The following is a 22,599-nucleotide window of genomic DNA, read 5'->3' as shown; positions in this document are numbered from 1 at the left end:
AAATAACTACGCTCGCCCCAACGGTCGCACCGTAGAACATATTAAACATAAGGCATTCATGTGTAGGGGCATTAAATTCAAACAAAACGAAATACGATTCATTGAATAAATGTACAGGCTGCTTTATGTCCCGTTCGAGATTGCTTTTTCATTTTAACTCTCATAGAGACATATCATTTTTGAATTGGTGAAGGGTTTCATCTTTAGACCTTAGCTGAGGCGTTCAACATTCTCCGAATCTCTCCTTAAGACTCTTTGAAAATTACACTCTCAGGTGGTTTATTCATGGTTTTGGCCGAAAAACAGCAAAATTTGAATGTTTAGAAAACCTTTTATATAAATGATAAAAACACCTTCAACAACTTCATGAAGTTTTGATCTTTACTTAACTGTGATATCTATTAAGCGCATAGGTCAAAAAATTTTATCAAATACTAAGCAAAATTTATAAAGTCAGTGAAGAATTGAAAATGACAAAGGATTTCTTTTGAAAAGTGATTAATCTTTCTTATACCTAAGCTTATCAGCTTTGAATGATGCAAGATAAGCTAAAGGGAAGCAAAAGTAAATAATAATTTCTTATCAAAAGACGACGATCGACCTGCATTTTTGTCACTGGGTGCTTTAAAGATGTTTGTCATGTGTAAGAAAATTCCGTATATCGTCCTGGTAGAAATAAATTCCCATAAGTCAAATGCAAAATCTTGCGATTTTGTCAGACTTGAAAATTCATTTCGAAGTAAAACACTACGTTGGATTTTTCAAAAATATTTAATAATGAAGCGAACTTTCTATACACCCCTAAGAATATGAAACATATGGAGATAACAAATAATATTCAAGATCAAAAAAGTCCATTAAGCAATACAAAATAGGAGGAGAGCAAACACAGACCTCCAAACATTAAAGCTGGGATCAGGTCCTATGGAGGAGTAATCATTCCCTGCCGACCGGTTACACCCGCAGTATTCCCCTTGTCATGATCGGGAAATAACCGAAAAATCCGTCGTCAATTCAGTATATAAATAACTGACTAACAATAAGCAAAAAAAAAAAAAAAAAAAAAAAAAAAAAAAAAAAAAAAAAAAAAAATAAAAAAAAAAGTCAGTCAGTATTTCACTCAATAACAAATTGTATTTGCTGAAAAGATAATTGTTTCGACCATAGAACTCACATAATGATAAATTTAAGCAAGAAGTCTGAAATTCTTGTTTCATTAACTTGTTTGTCAATATCTTATCTTGTTTTTAAAAGTGTTCATATGTAGAATATCCTTTCACGTATCGAATCAACTGAGATATATACACTCCGTATGCAGGTGAAGAAGGTATATTGCTGCATAAGTAAGGGAAGTTGACGATAGAAAAAATAAAGTCATTACGTTTATCAAAGAACTTGGTTTTTAGATTACCATGCAGTAACATCTTTTTAAGTAAAACATACAAATATGAAACAGATGTGTCAGACTCTGAGGTATCTTTTATCTCAAGATTCACAGGATATATCGTATCGACATTAAAAGGGAAATTACCATTGTTAATTTACAGTACGTCGTCGGTTTATCTAAATGTCTGGTTGAAGGCCATAGCAAGTGTTTTCTTCTTTTCACGCATAATATTTTGCACAAATTCTGTTCATATAAATACAAAAATAGATCTGCTTATAACGTTCTTAATTTGTACGCATGGGAATTCCAATAAATTGTTGGAAGACCTGATTTTCATAAACGACATGGATATTGTCAATCAGAAACTCAAGTTTACTTTTTATGTCAACTTCAGAGTACATGGATTTACAATCAGAATGCTTTTTAACAAGATAATTCGCAAATGAACAATGAAAGTGTAAGTGCATGTTCGAGTTTATTTTTGATTGAAAAAAGCAGCTGTCAATGATATCAAAAAGCCTGGAATGGTTGTGTGTAAAGTTGAAAAGCCGTAAATTTAAAAGCTGTTGATTTTGGTAATATTTTGTGATTTCAAATCGTCCAAAAGTTCCCTGGAATTTTTAACTATCCATATCTGATTTTCAACTTTCTTGAATATATCGTTACACAGTACTCATGAAGTTCCTCCTTCACTACTGTAAAAATCTTAGTAAGAAGTAAAGAAAGAGGTTTGGTTGAACATTTACTGTAACGTGCTATGTATCTTTGATTATCCCGCTTCAGACGAATTTGTCGATTACTGGTTGGATAAAAGCGAATCACGTGACGCCCTGAAATTTTCCGTATTACGTCTCCGTTTCCGTATTTCGTCTCCGTCGAGGCGTAATATGAAAATCGGGCACTTGTTATTGGATTAAAACTTAATATTTTCATAATATGCACAAATATATTTTTTATATTGAAAAAAAGTCTTCAGCTAAATGTATCTTCATACAGGGTGTGAAATGGAAATCCGTATTGGGCGAGGCGAATTCTTATAACGTTTCGGAATCCAGTATAAAAATGGAAGTTCAAATTCATATGGTTCTATCGGATATTAAAAAATATTTAAAATTTACATATGATACTACGAATTTCTTCCTTAGAATGGCAACTATGGGTATCGGTTAGACTACCACTTTTAGAATTAAATTGAAAGTTCTTCTAAATCGCAATTTATATAATGAGCCTTACAAAGGAAGACAATGTTGTTACCTGCTTTGTCAGTAGGGACTAGTACGTACTGATCATAATATATGAGCCGTTCCAAGCAACAAAAAAAAACCCTTTATGTAATCTGACAGAATTTTACGTCACAATAGAAAAAGCGGCGTCATTGTTTTGCAACAAAAATTCAAACTATCGCACACTGACTGCGTTCCATCAAAGTTCTCTGTTTTATGTCACTGAATTTTTTCCCTTGTGCTTTCTGCATATTTTTTTCTTGAGTATTGTCTCTTTCTTGAAATATTTGATTCTGATTGTTGTAGAACTGCATTTACATTACACATTAAATGTGCATGGATACAGATTTGAAGTTCATCTTTTCTATATAATATCACATCTTATATATTGTAATAGTATTTCACTCTAAAATATATTCAGAGAAGAAATGTTCGGAAGCAAAAACCCTTCACAGACATTGTCATTCCGCGCTTGGTGTTTCGTACAGTGTTTAGCAAATTGAACACACCCGTGAAACATACACAGTTTTTTGTACAAAGGATCATATGCTCTGTGATTATTTAGGTTTACAATTCACCGTGTGTGTTCAAAATCTGCTCACCACAACTGCACGGACTGACAGTATACTGTGTGTGTGTTTTGGTTTCCAACATTTCTACTCTGAATTGTCTGTATTATAGTTTTAATATTTTTCATCAATACACAACAAGATTACCACTTTTTCTAAATATTAAGAATAGAATTAAAATTTGTGAAAGTACAAGGATCAGGATGTGTCAATCAAACCCGTACAAAAAATTTGTAGAACACATTAAATACACTTTTTTGAATATTAAATACTCGTAGTTAGATTCATATCTTCAAGCAGGCTTCAATCCGAAAGCCTGCTGAAGATTGATTGGGCTCAATCACATATCAGGAAATCTACACATGAATTAATACTTATGAAAACTGAATCACATGTAATAACATTTATCAAAGCTAAGTGACAGAAATGCTCAAACTATGCTCAAACTATGCTAATGTCAGATTAAGAATATGGGTATTTTTGCAATTCCTTACGATTTGGAACATCTGTTCAGAAAAGTGATATATGTTCAGATAATAAAACTATATATGGATAACGTACGACAGTCTCCTTTACAAATCTGGGGAGTTCTTAAAAAGCGACGTATTTGATATGCACACGTATGTTATTTTTTACTCTACGTGTCATGCCCCCCCCCACCCCCTGAGGGGAATGGTTATGTGTAAAGTTGAAAAATCGTAGGTTTTTAAGCTGTTGGTTTTGGTGAAATCTTATGATTTCAAATTGTCCAAAAGTTCATCGGAATTTTTAAATATCTACATTTGATTTTCACCACTTCTTGAATATATCGTTACACAGTACTCTTGAAGTTTCTAATATATCTTTCTACACCATAACATTAAATTTATCATAACCTACCGTTGAGTTTTATTTTGGTCTACTGTGAAATCACTATTTTTCGTGTTGGGTTAAATTTTCGTTGTTTTAGAGATAAGAAGAGATCCACAAAGTTCTCCGCCATGTAAAATGTCATACAAATAACTACTCAAAATTTTTAGCCACGAAATTAAATCCCCAAGAACCCACATTACTGTAGATGTACTTTTTCCCGCGAGGTCATAATTCCGCCGTATCACAATTTTTATTTAATCCGCGGGTAGAAAATTACGCGGATTTCTTAAACTGTCACTATATGTCTTACATTAATATTAAGTACGCTTGGAGAAATTTATGTGGAAGATTTGTGACAGCGTACATAGCGTAAAATAATACCACGCGGAAAAATGTATTTCTACAGTATTTTCTCAAAGCACGAAAATCTATCAATAAATCGTTTAATATATTTATTATTGATGAGTCATTTGATTAAATTACAATGCAAGAAAGAGTGTTATATATATATATATATATATATATATATATATATATATATATATATATATATATATATATATATATATATATATATATATATATATATATATATATATATATATATATATGAAGGAAAATTAAATAATCATTGGATTTTTGATCAGCAAGATATACTTCATTTATATTATGACTATATATATATATATATATATATATATATATTTGCATTGTCTACTTTATTTAAAGAGTCGTTGACATAATAATAAAGTTATAAATAGTGTCGAAAGATTAACAAAATCCCCAACCCTACCCGCAACACCTGCCCATTTTTCCCGACACTGAAAATGTTACTTTAAAAACTTGAAAGGCAATGTAGCTTTGATAAATAAAAACCGCGTTCGTTTTCCTAATAGAGGGTATATATAAAAATAAAGTTTTCAATTACTTATCTTCATCTAAGGCTTTGATTTCTTGAATTAATTAACAATTATATGTAATACAGCTTAATTGCCAATATGAATTAAAATAAATGCAGCATTCATTTGATCTGACATCAAACAGTACATTAGTCTAAATTAGCTGCAGAACTATAGCGTTATGGTTTTATATTTTAGTCTCTGACCATAGCGTTATGGTCAAAGATTAAAATATACTCGGAAGACCTTATAAAGCTACAGGTCGATTCAGCTGCACAAATGTAACCTTTATAAATGTACAATGTAATGAAATATAAATCCTTGCATTACTGTGTACAGTGTAGAGACGATTCATGATATTTCATAACTTATTATTATCAATAACAGTATTTTCCCTCAGCAATGATCTGATGGAAAAGTCGACCTACTTCTACTGCAAGTCATCGATAAGACAATGTAATATTCTATATAATTATACGTATTTACTGTTTTGATTAATGAGAAAAATAATATTATATATGTATTTTTCAAGATTTAATATAAATTTTATTTTTAGTTCGTTTTAATACATAAAATATTTTTTCTTGCATTATCATTTTAGTAAATGGTCAAATTGTTATAAATATAATCAACGAATTCTTGATAGTAAAAACATAATAAAGGGAAGTAGTCAAATGTGGAACCCGCTTTTGATTGGTTAGTATGGATCTTGAATTTCAAAACTCGAATTTCGAATCTCGAATTTCGTATTTCGAAACTTGAATCTCGAATGAGCCTTCTGGGCTTTCGTATCTTCCTGATCAAAACATTTATTTTATGGCGAGTTTGAATTGTCAACAAAGGATCCTTACTATACTTGGCAGTACTCCTGATCTTGCACCAAAATATCAAAGAATTTCCAGGCGTCCATATTGTATGTTCTGTTCACAGATTTATATTGTTTAGTGACGTTTTGACATCGTTCACTCTTCTTTATATATTTATTTAATCTTTTTCAAGGCATTAAAATTGCCTTTTACGTCTATACATGATATGAAATGACATTTTTGGACGGATCATTCATAACTGAAAAGTCAGTGAGCCGAATTTTTTAGCGGCTATGTCGTATGTGAAAATTTGGTTGATGAGTTGATTTGATGATTAGTCCTAGCAGTATAACCTTATTGATATTTTTGGTTTACGATATTTATAGTTTAAAAAATCTTTAAATTTAAAGTAATGGTAAAGATTTTTTAAGTCATTAAACGTTTACAGAGATAATCGTTGAAGGCGGTCAGTACATAGTTAGTGATGGTTGCAGTATTTGAGTTCTTAATGGCTGGCAGTTCTTGACTTTAATGTGCATAAAGTAGACCTTATGGATACATATAAAGTTATATTGAATACGAGATCTCATTTGGTTTAAGGTGGGTTTAATGAGTATGTTTTCCTTTTAAAGGTATTTTTGGTGTCATGAAATATTTGAAGATAATGAAAAGTATTCAAGCTCAAAATTCAATAAACTATAAAAATAAATAATAAAAATAGAAGTAGAACAAACACGGACCTCCAAAACGTCAGAAGTGGGATCAGATTCCATAGGCATGATGGGGGAGTACGTATCCCCTGTCGACCGGTCACACCACTCATCTCAGGGATCAGTCTAGTGATGCAGATAGAATTCAAGTTACCAAATGAAAATGTAAAATTAATAAAACGATAAACAGCCTTATACCCTTGTCCCTTCCTGTGAAGTTTTGATTAGATTAAAGATAAAATTTTTCATTGCATTCAATATTTCATCAGCATCAGCACCCATTCATTTATGACTAAAAATAGTGCTTCTGCAAGTTCATGTGGGCACTGAGTCTATCTTGAAAGAAATGTGATGACAAAATTCTAAATTTTTTTCATTGAACATGGATCCTAGGAAATAATACAGAAGTTAAATTAAGCTGTCTCGTAATGTAGGTAATAAACACAACAGTCCTGCAGCACATTAGTGTGAGAATTAGAATTATATATTAGATATCAGTTCCGATATCTTTTTCTTAATAATTATGTTGCAATTACTAGTACTTAGAATTCAAAAGAAAAAGCTTATGTCCGATCTTTGCTGAAAGGATAAATTCACATACATTTAAATCAACTTAGTCTCATTTATATTCATAGATTACTAGTTACGTCTTTTTCACGTAAAATATCCAAATATGTAACAGATGTTTCACACTCTGTGGTATCTTCAATCTCAAGCTCACCGGAATATATGCTATCGACATAAGAATGAAAATCACAATTGTTAATTGGCCATACGTCCTCATTTACAACCAGAATTTTTGCAATTTTAATGGTCGTTAAAATGATGACGATAGGACCTTTAATCTATCGTCGGGTCGTGTCGCATTTTGGCTGAAATGTCTTTATCCAACTGTTTGGCGTTTGTTTTTAATTTGAACTGACTATGGAATGTTCTATTTAACTCAAAACATAGGACGCACGGCGGAAATGACCGGTCACAGGGGATATTTACTCCTCATTAGCACCTAATTATTTTGCCTATGGAATTTTCAGGCTTCATGTTGTATGCCTTAGTCCCGGATTAATATTGTTTATAGTTTTGCAAGTTCTCTTGAATGATGAATTGATTGTGGCATGAAAATAACTCTAGATCTGAGGTTACTTTTTAAGCCTATGATTCACCCTTTTTTCTGGGTAAAATTGTCAAGAATTGAATAGGAAATAATTGTTCAAAAATATAATTTCCTTTCCTGAAGCAAAAACCTAAAATAAATAAAACAGAAAGCAATAAAGAACAACATTAAAATTAATTCCTTTCGCTACAACACTGTTTATTGAAACCAGGTATATAAGGTTAAATTTGAGAACTATATTAAAAATAAGGGATATAAACCCGTAATAAATGTTCTATAAATAGTGAATGACATTTGATTCAGTGTGAAATTCACAGCCAATATACTAGTATCTGTTAGCGAGCATGTTCACCAGATCACCTCTCCGATTTATGCAATGCTGAAAGATCTTTCAATTACCTATTATTTTCTTGAAAAAAAAATGTTTTACATTTTAGTGTGACCCCCCCCCCCCCTTAAAAAAACCCCAAACCGACAAACTCATTTTGTTACTTATTTAGAGCTAAATCTATACTCTGAAAATTGTAAATTGTTTCTCAAATTGGGACTTATAAATAAATATCTGTGCAATATGTAACAAAGAGCTAAATGTTCGGATGTATGAAGCTAGGTCATTCTTAAAATAGAATACTACTTAAATTTAAACCTTTTTTGATCCAAGCTCTGCTCTATTGCATGCATAAACTATACATTGAATCGACTTCATGAATCATATAAAGACTGAGTAAGCCAGGTTGGTCGATCATTTGCAGAGCGACATTCGTCTAAGCCTATCGGTATAGACCGCTTGTCATATGCAACGACTATAGCTTTCAGAGGCAGCGCCACATACTTTTTGAAATGGATGACACTGCAAACACGTCAAACCAAAGTGGCCAAATTCTACTCGAAGATGACTGTGTTTCAAATATAGAACTCACAGAATGTGTATTTTTGATTCTTTACTCTTCAATAACCGTTGTTGCTCTGGTCGGGAACTTTGTTGTTTGCTACATTATAATCACAGAGAAAATGCTTCAAAGTGTTACAAATCTTTTTTTGCTCAACATAGCAGTTGCTGATATCATGAAAACACTTATATTGGTTCCATTCTCTTTTATTCCAAACCTTATACTTGCATACTGGCCTTTCGGAAGCTTTATGTGTCCATTTGTTCTGTACGCTCAGATCGTGACCGTATTTGCCAGTGCTTTCACCCTGGTTGCTATGAGTGCGGATCGGTATGCGGCAATCATTTATCCACTGAGACCAAAACTAACTCACAAGGGAGCGGTGTGTATCTGTGGAGCAGTGTGGCTAATAGCATTTATAGTTCCTATCCCAACTGCCATAACAGGGAAAGTTCAAATAGCATTTGAAAATAGAACAGGCGTATGCCAGAAGGGCAGGTGCTATGAAGACATGGACGAAAGGTTGAGGTCACCCTACAGTCTCTTTATCATGCTTCTTCAGTATTTTATTCCGTTATTAGTACTGACTTTGACTTATAGCCGCATTGCTTACATGATCTGGATAAAAATAATACCGGGAGAATCTGTTCAGAGACAAGATGAACGCCAAGCCTCATCAAAACGAAAAGTAAGTACCTTTACAACAAACGTTAGCTAAACAAAAACTTTAATTAATAAAAATTACTAACCATTTAAAACACCCCACAATAAAATGCCTGTATGAAAATATGTATCTGTTATCAGTCATTATTTTAAAGACTAGTTTAGTTACGCTAGATTTGCTGTCATTTGTCTGATTTCGTGAGAGAAAGGGATTTCTTGAAGTGTAAAAAAAAACTATCAATTTTGGCTGATCCTTCAGCATCTGAAGCGTTTATGTGTTTTTTATTTAAAAAATAGCTCATTTGAAAGTTCTCAGATTACTGAATTTTACGAAAGACTTAAGAAAAAAATGACGCAAACAAAAAATGACAAACATGATAAAGTGTCAAGAAGTACATACAATGAAGAAATTTTAAGTGAAAAATGTTTGTATAATGTAATGAGGTTTGCTGCAGACAAGTAGAATTTTGAACATCATAGAAGGTTTACAATTCCTTAATATTTTGGAAATTTATTAGATGCTTCATCTGCAACAAAAATAGGACAAGAAATATATAACAATCCAGACATCTATTGTTTGCTTGTGGCATCTGTTCTTAAAAATCTGGTTGGAAATTTTGAGTGCTTTTATTTCGTTTTTTTACACGAAAAAATGATACAGTTTGAGCTCATAAACTCTTTTAATTATTGGTTGTTTTCTTGAATTACATAAGACAATTACATCAAGAATGGCTCATAAGCAACCTTCTGTTATCGGCACGTGCTCTAAAATAAGACTAAATAAATAAAAATGGCTTTTGTGAAAGAAAAACGTGATCACTCTTTCCCGTTTCTTTGCGATTCCCTACGGCAAACGTTCACTTCTAGGTTTCAAAATGAAATTAAAGTAAACCCTTATATATAAAAATACATGTAATGATAATAAAAATAAAAGAAATAATAGTAATATTTATATATTCGTTCTGATGATAAGGTAATTGAAATCAACAAAGTCCTTATATATATCTTCTCTTTGACAAGTAGGACTTAAAATGTACACACGAATGAAGTTCTGTAGTAATCAACGATGAAGAATAATCATGCATTACGTGTGAGTAAAAACGTTATGATGTCATTCTGAAATTATATATGTCTTCTATAATCTTATTGTTCATTTATGCAGATGAATGTATTCACAAGTAAAAAGTACCCGGTATTTCATTCAATTGTAGGTAATTTACAGTATCCTCAATACAAAATTTGCGTTGCTTTTATGATAAAAAATCTAATGAAACTGAAATTTTGAACAAGAATCTGACTTGCTTCCACTTTTTGCATCTGCGAAATCATTTCCTCCTTAATCACTAATCTTGTGTATTTTCCGTATTTAGACTGTTTCCAAATTTTATGGTTGTAGGAATAAATGGTTCTTAAAACGATACTTTTCCTCGAATTGGTATTCAGAATAAAAAACAAATCAAAAATTATTCAAATTTAAAGTTTATTGTACTTAAATCTAAAGTAAAACATTTGTATGCTTCAAATGGTCAGTATAATATTATTTGAGGATTCTCGATCCTTAGCACAGCTCGCCAGTGGGAGACATATTAGAAAAGGCCCCTTCAACAGATCTTGACTTCTTTAATAATTAAATCAGCATTAGGAAAAGAACGACGAAAAGTAAAAAGCGTGTATGTAAAGAAACAGTGCGTTACCGTGATGATTAATTGAGAGATGTTTTTCTCGGAAAAACAAGATTGCTTTCTTTTTATAACAATAATAGTTTACGGAATCTCATAATTACGAGATAGCAGGAGAGTGATTTTACTTTAATGCCAACGTAATTAAAGATTTGAGGGCATGTAGTTTTTACACTGTTCGTCAGCCCGACAAGATGTCTGTCTGGTTGTCTCCAAAAACTTTTAATCTTGATATTAACTCCTGAATGGATAAAGCTTTAATTTAGTCTTCATTTGTTGCATTTGTATTTCATGTGACAAGATCTTTCTTTGGGTACCATCATATTTGATCTTTAGATCTGACCTTAGATTTAATTTTTTTTAATGGAAAACTTTACTAAATTATAACATTAAGACTAGTACAGCTGTTGTAAAGGCTGTCATATGTTACATACATATGGTTCTGTAATACGATACTTTTCCTCGAATTGGTATTCAGAATAAAAAACAAATCAAAAGTTATTCAAATTTAAAGTTTATTGTACTTAAATCTAAAGTAAAACATTTGTATGCTTCAAATGGTCATAATATTATTTGAGGATTCTCGATCCTAAGCACAGCTCGCCAGTGGGAGACATATTAGAAAAGGCCCCTTCAACAGATCTTGATTTCTTTAATAATTAAATCAGCATTAGGAAAAGAACGACGAAAAGTAAAAAGCGTGTATGTAGTTTTTACACTGTTCGTCAGCCCGACAAGATGTCTGTCTGGTTGTCTCCAAAAACTTTTAATCTTGATAGTAACTCCTGAATGGATAAAGCTTTAATTTAGTCTTCATTTGTTGCATTTGTATTTCATGTGACAAGATCTTTCTTTGGGTACCATCATATTTGATCTTTAGATCTGACCTTAGATTTAATTTTTTTTAATGGAAAACTTTACTAAATTATAACATTAAGACTAGTACAGCTGTTGTAAAGGCTGTCATATGTTACATACATATCTGTTTTAATAATTCTTTTTTGATAAACGTAATCCCCCCTCCCCATTAGGTTTGCATGTAATGAGCTATGTGACGTGTAACAAGACATTGTCTCGAATACAACCATTTGATTTTTGACATAGACCGCTGAGATTGACACATTTTAGAAAAAAATGAAGATTGACCTTATGAAGTTTGAACTGTTGGTGCTAAGACATTAAAATATTCTGTAACAAATATGACCCATCGATCACTTTATCCAGTGAGTTTGACCTACTTTTGAAAAGAATGCCGTCTGCCATATGAAACACGATGTTTCTCAAGCACATGCCATTGCTACTTGTTTTTCCTAGTCTGTCATATGAGATGGACTTGTATTTGAAAATCTTTATAATATAAAGTCTTTACGAGTGTAACAGCAGTCTCGTTTAAAGTAATCATTTTTATGTTCTATGGTCAATACAATGACTTTGTCAGCAAATACAATTTATCATGCAGTCAAATTCTGATTGATGTTTTTATACTTACTGTTAATCAATTATATAAGCACAGCAATGACGACGGATTTTTTCATTATTTTCTGATCATGGCGTGGAGCACACGAGTAGTGTGGCAAGGGATGCTCACTCCTCCATGGCTCCTGATCCCACCTCTGATATATTTGGACTTCCGGGTTTGCTTTGCTCCAATTTTGTATTGTTAGATAGACGTAAGAGCTCGAACACTGTTCCTTATATTATATCAATATATTTCACTAGAAATATTTTTTTCCTGGAATAAATCTTTTCTGTCATAATGAACTTAATTTCATTTTGCTGAAATACCAAACACTGATACAAAATAATTAATTTTTAAAAAAGCTGTGCTATACGAGGTGAGAGTGAAAAAGAAAAGGGTTCGTTTGGAATCATACGTTTGGTTTTGACCATAATTCTTTTTAAAAAATTTTTCTAGATAAGCTTATACATACTTGTTTTATGGCCCCAAACCCAATTTCTTTATTATTTAAAAGCGATCATAATATTCTTTTTAAACACGACTCTCGATTTCTGTATGTAACACACAAAACTATCCGACGCTTTTAGAAAAGGTGTATATTAAATGTACTGTAAACCAACTATTATTCGCGTGCTAGTTACGTTTTCGAGGTTCGTGAGAACTGCGTCATCGTGAACCGGTCCCTACAGTATTTGTGTCTATTAACAACGGATTTTTAAAGAGGCTTGATTGCAAATATAATCACCGCGAACTAGCTTACCCCCCCTCTCCCTCCAGTAAATCGCGAAATAAAGTCGTCGCAAATAAAAGTTTGTTTACAGTATATCATGAATTGAATGTGTATATCAAATTATTTAAAACTTTTTATACACTTTATTGATCTTGCAATAAATTATTCAATTGAAATAAAACAAATCAAGTTTGTGCATTACTGTTTGCAAAATTTATTACTCTCATGTTCATGTCTTTAATTCTGTTTTTGATTAAAAGCTCAATCATAATAATTGAAGAGAACTTAATTCTATCAAGCTGTGTAATATTTCGATTTTATCATTGTTTTATCATTGTTAGTAAACCAAATTACCAATGATCAATTGTATTTCCTATTTTTGAACATTCGTGAGAAAGAATGGCATCTTTCCTTGAATATCACACCTTATTATTATAAATTTTGACTTTTCTAACAATTTAATTACTTGTCTACATTTAAAATAAATTGTAAATTCAACAGCGTTGAAGGAACAATAAGTTCATGTGAGTAATAATACTCAATCCAAAGTTTTGATGGTACTAGTTCACAAGTAAGTATCTTGTCAGAATTTTAAGCAAAGTGTCAAGGAAATGGTGCGCCCTCAAAATGAAAATTCACGCAAAATAATCTTTATGGAGTAAGACCACCACTCGCTCTAATTACTTCAAGACATCCTTTACTGTTGTAAACCATGTACCCCTGAATAGGATATTGACCCATCTGCTGCCACACCTACTGCATAGATCTTTCCAAACCGTTGAAATGTGTGAAGAGGTAGAGGGGCTTTGACATTCCTTATAAAAATCCCAAATGTGTTCAATGGAATTCAGAAGCGGGAGTTGATCATTGCATCATCACACAGATGCCTTTCGGTCAATATCCTTGAGTGTTTAGTACGTAAGTGCACCGCTTTAAAGATGATTCAGATGTTTTGTATCAATTTTGAAAATGATCACAAAAAGATGCTAATTACACAAAACAAGTGCCGTTTAGTTCCGATTTTTTTTTATAAGCTACGACACGGAACATTGGTTTTCATGTACATTGATGTACAAATATTTATCATAAAACTTTTAATATATATTAACAAAAATTTCACAAGAATTGAAAATTTTGTTTAATATAACAAAGAAACATAAGCATGGCTGGTATTCAAAAGATCGTTAGAATTGTGATAAATGTATGTCTGGGCAAGTCTCTGGCAAGCATTAAAAGTTTTAGGTGTTTCTCTTCCCGGAAGGACTTTCATTAAGTCTTTCAAAAATATTGATTTTAAAAGATTCAACTTCAAAGGGAACTCGGATGATAAGTCAAGTCCACCAATTCATTCTTATTTGTGACAGTTTGTTGTTTCACGTCAGTTTCAATAATTTTTCACCCATAAGGAGACGCCACCATCAGCCATAGGATGACTAAATTTACATTTGTAATTGAGGTACCAACAAACGAGGAAAGAATGTTTCATAATAGAGTCCTATAAATTAGTAAACTTTGTTTGTAGTGGACCGTAGCATTGAAGTTTCCAATAGTTTGTATATGATGCATAATTTACAATTTTAGAATTTTATGATCATAAAGCACTAAAACTGTTTTAAAACCAAGAATTTTTATAACTTAAAACAAACACTCTGATTTTGAATAAAGTAACATTGTCATAAAAGACAAATGACAAGAATTATTACAGTCTACTGGGATACTCGAGAAAATCTCTCAATTAAAGCAATTTGTCTGCACAACATGGAAAAAATCAATAAATTATATACTGAAGAATTATTAGAATAACGGCTTCAGGATACATTGGTGGCAAAATATTAGGTCTGATAAGTATTAATACGTCAGTTGAGCTGTGTTATCCTAATAAGCATTGTGTCTCCTGACCCGTGTGTTTATAATAAGCTTTTTAAGCCATACAATCACCTTATTCTCTTCTTTGTCAGGATCATTATTCCTTTCTTTTGGCGATTGTTTGTTAAAAATTGAAAATGGAAACAAGTTACACATTCAAGTAAGAGTCATTAAAAACTTGTCCCTTTCGATCTTTTAAGCTACTTTCCATTAGTCTATATAAGAATACCATTTTGTGTAAATGATACTATATACTTTATTTGATATATGATTTGATATATGAGCGTTTTTCTATTATCAGTCTTGATGCCTATATTGTCTAAATGTCACTTTCTACTGTTAATGGCATGGTATTTAAAGAGGCCCTATCTGAATCACTCTACATTAGAACCGATATTGGTTATAAGTGCTACAGGCATAAAAACATATCGTTTGCATTAGATTATAGTTGAAAATATGTATGGATATAGTATACACGTTAAAGAAAATTGAAAAAGCTATCCAATCCGTACTTAATATCATCACAAATTAACTAGGTCAAACAGTGTGTCATGTAATATTATCTCAAGTAAAGCCACTGAGTTTATGGGTGAAGAGAAACTTAAAATGAACCCTAGTTATTTAGATTATTGATATATATGTATATATTGACGTGATAAAATACATCTTGCACTAATTTAACATACCGTCACAATATGCTACATACACGTGATAAAGATGTCATGTTATATCTTTCAATGTATCATAAAAATGTTGCAGTAAAGGTTTACTTTTTATTTATCAGATCATTGACGAAAACACGATGAAAATGGCATTTAAGAATACATAACAATATATCAAGTGGATATTATCTCGATATATCTCTTCTCCGGAAATACATCAAGCTTTATTAGTATTTTTAAACCAATTATACGAGTCGACTCAATACTAGTATTCTTGTAGTGAATCTGCAAAACAGACACTACAGAACCTACCATGAAAGTTTCGAATATGGATATTTTACTGACTATGAACAATATGGGTCACCTATCAACCTCATCTTTTGATAAACGAGCGGACTTGGACTTTTCTATCGCCAACTTTCCTTCTTCATGTAGCAATATTCCGCCATCGCATGCAGATAACGCTATTGTATCCAAATGTATTCGATACTTAAGAAGATGACCTAAGTACTTTGGAATAATGACGATAGTGACCAGTGATTGATCCAGAAAAATCCACAAGCAAGACAAATCTCTGAATCTGAACAGGGCATACAACAAGTATTCTCAAAATTACAGGGGTGATATGAGGTGCTCAGGAAGAATAAGCAAGCCCTGTAGACCGGTCTAGATAAATTTCTTAAACAAGCAGGTACTAAGTTTATATTAAAGTTGTTTTACCACCTCTTTTATATTCAGCATTTTTGGAATTCTTTGGTCTTTATAATGACCTTGCTAATAAATATGACGTATTATTGGGTCGTTTTACGTGAACTTTTTTATCTATCATCCATTGCACCTTTTTTTCAAAACTAAATTTGGCAAGGAAACAATCCATTTACCTGATCAGTACATGGGACTCACGGCGGTTGTGAACCACCGACAAGGTACGCTTATTTCTCCAGAGCACCTGAGTTTACCTCTAAAATTCTCGAGGGTTTTTAATGATTTTGATATTTAATTTAAGAATTCAAGTTGCATATTGAAATGACATAAAACATACCAAAACAAGTAATGAAAATTTTATGCCACTATTACAATCAGGCATTAGCTTTCTTTTCTTCCTTTTTGCGCCCGTACAATGAGTGCATTCCCCTTTAAAGTTTTTAATCAATTTTCCTTGATATTCGAGATATACTATTTGATCATCTCATACTTGTTGTATAATATTGTCTAGAATATTAGAGTTTTTCTGTCATTGCAATGTTGTATCGGCTTTTATCAGAAATTTCGCTGTGAGGCAATTTTGACATTGTTTCCCTTTCTATTTTATATAAATGGTTGTTAACTCCAAACTTTACCATGGAGGAGATTAGAAACTCCGACATTTTCAATATATTTTTTTAAATATCCTTCTGATTCACTTACATGACTTCTTGCAATCTGAGTACACGTTCTTCGATATTTCTGCGGCGATGATAGCTTCTCAACATTTTCAGTTTCTTTTCTGACATTGCTGAATCAATTTCTGCTAATTGTTATAATTAAGGAGGCACATAGAATTTTCAGGATTTCATTCTGGCTCCCCGAGGCCGTAGGTATGAGTCGATGGTCGAGGAATTTTATACTAGATGATGCTTGATTAAATTCTTGTTTTAATATATTTAGATATCTTGACAAAGTATTGTCAATTAACAATTGCGATTTCCATTCTTATGCCGATCATTATATCCTGGTGAGATTGAGATAAAAGATACCACAGAGTCTGACACATCTGTTTCATATTTTGGATATTTTACTTGAAAAAGACATTAATGGTAATCTACATTGTAACAACCAAGCTCTATTATAAACGTGATGACTTTACTTTTCTATCAACTTCCCTTACTAATTCAGCAATATATCTTCATCATCTGCATACGGGGTTTGTGTATCTCGGTTGATTCGATACACAAGGGCATACACTACGTATGAACAATTTCTAAAACGATGTAAATAACTGACAAACAAGTTGATAAAACAAGAATATCAGGAGTTTTGTTTATAGTCATTATTTCGTAAGTTCTATGGTGGATACAATGACCTTGTCAGCAAATACAATTTATCATTGAGTCAAATGTTGGCTGACGTTTTTTCATACTAATTGTTAGTCCATTATTTAAATTGACAATGCATTTTCCCGTTGTTTCCCGATCATGACAAGGAGCACACGGCGGGTGACCGATCGGCAGAGATGTTCACTCCTCCATGGCACTTGATCCCACCTCTGATGTTTGGAGATCCTTGTTTGCTCTGCTCCCGTTTTGTATTGTTTTGTGGAGTTTTTGTATTGAATACTATTTGTTATCTCCATGTGTTGCATTACCTTTTCATCAAATACAATTTATCTCTGAGTCAAATGATGACTGACATTTTTCATACTTATTGTCAGTTTATTATTTACACACTAAACTAACAACAGATTTTCTATTATTTCGTGATCATGACAAGGCTAAGGAGCACACATCGGATTTGACCCGTTGGGCAGGGAATGCTCACTCCTCCATGGCACCTGATTCCATCTTTGATGTTTTGGAGGTCCGTGTTTGTTCTTCTCCTGTTTTGTATTGTTTAATGGACTTTAGAGCTTAAATACTCTTTGTTATCTCCATAAATTTCATACAGGGTAGGAATCTATTCAACATAAAGCAAAATGCAAAATTCTTTTTAAAAATCTCTCTCCCTGTATAATCAACAATCAACGATTTAAAAGAAAATTGGAATTTTAGCAGTATATATATTAAGATATTAATATCAAATTGCAGTATTCAAATGTCAGTTCACCTCTTTTCGTGTAGCAATATATCCATCATCATATGCAAAAAGTTTATCTTCTAGTTGAAAGTGTAAAACTCAAGATAGACAACAGGAAAATTTCAAAAACACAACAACCTACAGACAAAAAAAATCACAGGATATAAATAATCTACAGGGCACCAATAATCTTGTTTAAAGAACAAAAGAATATAAAACTCTGTAATGGATATAAACAGAAACATTACTTCAGAGAACTTGGCGTTTAAATGAATGTTGAATAAAATGATCAACATTGCCTGGCATTTCTTTAGAAGTTTTATTTCATCCGGATTGGTCGACAGTGGATGCTTAGTCCTCAGTAGAAGTAACTGATCTCACATATGAAAGTTTCTGAAGTTCACTGGAGACTCTTATCTCAATATGTTTAGTTTTAATGGACTTATTCTAATTCCACGATTTCGGTTCATTATCTACACGATTATTGCATATTATATCTGTTTTGAAAATAATTTCCTCATGTTTGATTAAACTTTTCAGGATGTGAATAATCAATGTAACCTTTCTTTTTGTGCAGTTCACAATCCAGCTTTGAGGGATATTTGTTCTGAGACGGTCTCACATTGACTTTATGTCCAAACAGCTGATTGACGATCACTATTATTGGACAACCTTTATATCATAACATCTGATTGATTATCACCTAGGGTGATTTTGTAGGGTGAAGGAAGAAAGTTATGACGTTAAAGCTTTAGATCTGAGTTTGTTTATAGTCTTCTTTAGATCGATCAGTGTTTGTGATCTTCACTTATTACCTTCGAACGATGTCAGTATTGGCTAGTACAGATGCTTTTAATTACTGTTTCATTTTTTTTTTCGGAATAAGACAACAATTTTTGGGGGGGGTTTTGCATATTAAGACATCACATCGTCATTTCTAGCTCCAGTACCAAAATGATCGATTTCTGGATTCGCATTTCACTATTAAGAAAATAAATCCATACAGGAATTGAAAGTATTTTCAAATTAAGGAAAAATCTTTTATACTTCACTGTGCACAAATTTTTCCTGGTAATCATTATAAGCAAGACAATATACTGACCCTAGCATCGATAGAGTTGAGATCAGCTGCCCGAATATAGTAAGAATCCCTATAAACAGTCAAATTTCGCCTAGTGCGTTCTGTGTTAGCCATGTAAAGGAACCTTAAATATTTAAAACGTCAATATCTCAGGTCCTACTGTGACTTTATCATGAAAAATTATCAAACCAGAATCTGTTTTTTATCATACCGATTATTTGAAGGAATATTGATCAATCTTTACATTTTTTTTCAAAGTGCGTTAATATGGTCGATATTAACGCACTTTGAAAAAAAAAAAATTTTCAAAGTGCATTAGCTTGGTCCCAAATTTTAACGCACTTTGAAAATTTTTTTCAAAGTGCGTAATTTTTCAAAGTGCGTTGTAACAAAGCGTGTATGTAGAGAAACAGCGCGTTACCATTTTATGTTTAATTGAGAGATGTTTTTTCGGAAAAAAAAAGATTGGTATCTTTTAATAACAGGAATAGTTTACGGAATCTCATAATAACGAGATAGCAGGAAAGTGATTTTACTTTAATGCCAACGTAATTAAAGATTTTGGGGCATGTAGTCTTTGCACCGTTCGTCAGCCCGACAAGATGTCTGTCTGGTTGTCTCCAAAAGCTTTTAATCTTGATAGTAACTTCTGAATGGATAAAGCTTTAGTCTTCATTTGTTACATGTGTATTCCATGTGACAAGATCTTTCTTTGGGTACCATCATACCGGTATTTGATCTTTAGATCTGACCTTAGATTTATTTTTTTAATAGAAAACGTTATCAAATTTTAACATTAAGACTAGTACAGTAGGTTTAAAGGCTGTCATATGTTACATATATATGTTTTAATAATTCTTTTTTCGTAAACGTAATTTTCCCCTATTAGATTTGCATGGAACGAGCTATGTTACATGTAACAAGACATTGTCTCGGATACAACCATTTGATTTTTGACATAGACCGCTGAGATTGACCCATTCTAGAAAAATTTGAAGATTGACCTTATGAAGTTTGAACGGTTGGTGTTAAGACTTTAAAATATTCTGTAACAAGTGTGACCCATTGATCACTTTGTCCTATGAGTATGACCTACTTCTGAAAAAAAATTACCGTCTGCCATAATATGAAACACCATGTTTCTCAAGCACATGCCATTGCTACTTGTTTTTCCTAGTCTGTCATATGAGATGGACTTGTATTTGAAAATCTTTATAATATAAAATCTTTACGAGTGTAACAGCAGTCTCGTTTAAAGTAATCATTTTTAAGTTCTATGTTCGATACAATGACTTTGTCAGCAAATACAATTTATCAGGAAGTCAAATTCTGATTGAAGTTTTTATACTTACTGTTAATCAATTATATTAGCACAGCAATGACGACGGAAACTCTTTTTCATTATTTCCTGATCATGGCATGGAGCACACGAGTGGTGTGGCAAGGGATGCTCACTCCTCCATGGCTCCTGATCCCACCTATGATATATATGGATTTCCGCGTCTGCTTTGCTCCAATTTTGTATTGTTAAATAGACCTATGAGCTTGAACACTGTTGAGTATATTATATCAATATATTTCACGAGAAATATTCTTTTTTCCTTTTCTGTCATAATGTACTTTATTTCATTTTGCTGAAATTGATACAAAATAATTAATTTAAAAAAAAAAAACTCTGTGCTATATGAGGTGAGAGGGAAAAAGAAAAGGGTTCGTTTGGAATCATACGTTTGGTTTTGACCATAATTCTTAAAAAAAAAAATTTCTAGATAAGCTTATACATACTTGTTTTATGGCCCCAAACCCAATTTCTTTATTATTTAAAAGCGATCATAATATTTTTTTTAAACACGACTTTCGATTTCTGTATCTAACACACAAAACTATCCGACGCTTTTAGAAAAGGTTGATATTAAATGTACTGTAAACCAACTATTATTCGCGTGCGAGTTACTTTTTCGAGGTTCGTGAGAACTGCGTCATCGTGAACCGGTCCCTACAGTATTTGTGTCTATTAAAAACGGATTTGTAAAGAGGCTTGATTGCAAAATTTAATCACCTCGAACTAGCTTACCCCCCCCCCCCCCCCCCACCCCGTTCAGAAAATCGCAAAATAAAGTCGTCGCAAATAAAAGTTTGTTTACAGTATACCATGAATTGAATGTGTATATCAAATTATTTTAAAACTTTTTATACACTTTATTGATCTTGCAATAAATCATTAAATAAAACAAATCAAGTTTGTGCATTACTGTCTGCAAAATTTATTACTCTCATGTTCATGTCTTTAATTACTAGTATGTTTTTGATTAAAAACTCAATCATAATAATTGAAGAGAACTTAGTTTTATCAAGCTGTGTAATATTTTGATTTTATCATTGTTTTATCATTGTTAGTAAACCAAATTACCAATGACCAATTGTATTTCCTATTTTTTAATGTGTACATTCGTGAGAAAGAATGGCATCATTCCTTGAATATCACACCTGATTATCATAAATTTTGACTTTTCTAACAATTTAATTACTTGTCTACATTTAAAATAAATTGTAAATTCAACAGCGTTGAAGGAAAAATAAGTTCATGTGAGTAATAACACTGAAAGAAATACATAGTGATTTTAACTAGTGTGCCTCGTAAAGCGTTTGTCGTGATTAGTAATCTTTCTGTTTACTGGCTAAGATAGTTAGAAATGGAGGTTGTATAGGGGTTGTATAGATACTTAAATACCTAGTGAAAGTTACTTATCAATTCTAGATTTACTAATCTTATTTAGTAAATCTACCCAATACCTAGTAAAACTACTTTTAAGGTAGTGATTGTATGGACAGTAAATTTTCTAGTCTTCTTAGTACTTCAACTAGTTTTTTTTCTCAGTGAATACTCAATCCAAAGTTTTGATGGTACTAGTTCACAAGTAAGTATCTTGTCAGAATTTTAAGCAAATTGACAAGGAAATGGTGTGCCCTCAAAATGAAAATTCACGCAAAATAATCTTTATGGAGTAAGACCAACACTCGCTCTAATTACTTCAAGACATCCTTTACTGTTGTAAACCATGTACCCCTCAATAGGATATTGACCGATCTGCTGCCACACCTACTGCATAGATCTTTCCAAACCGTTGAAATGTGTGAAGAGGTAGAGGGGCTTTGACATTCCTTATAAAAATCCAAAATGTGTTCAATGGAATTCAGAAGCGGGAGTTGATCATTGCATCATCACAAAGATGCCTT

General features: G+C 32.1%; 1 protein-coding gene across 1 annotated transcript in view; it reads left to right on the top strand.

The window, feature by feature from the left end:
* The first annotated feature begins 8,363 nt into the window (after positions 1-8,363).
* LOC134269729 (RYamide receptor-like) overlaps positions 8,364-22,599 on the top strand; it is a 32,894-nt gene continuing 18,658 nt past the window's right edge. The window contains exon 1 of the mRNA XM_062751933.1: positions 8,364-9,138. Within this exon, the coding sequence (XP_062607917.1) occupies positions 8,401-9,138 (738 nt within the window). The 5' untranslated portion in view covers positions 8,364-8,400. The remainder of the gene's footprint in view (positions 9,139-22,599) is intronic.

This window comes from Saccostrea cucullata, unplaced genomic scaffold, assembly GCF_032062105.1.
Source record: "Saccostrea cucullata isolate Sc308-1 unplaced genomic scaffold, CSIRO_AGI_Scuc_v1 ctg382, whole genome shotgun sequence".
NCBI classification, from domain to species: domain Eukaryota; kingdom Metazoa; phylum Mollusca; class Bivalvia; order Ostreida; family Ostreidae; genus Saccostrea; species Saccostrea cuccullata.
This window is presented reverse-complemented; position numbering and strand designations above follow the sequence as displayed.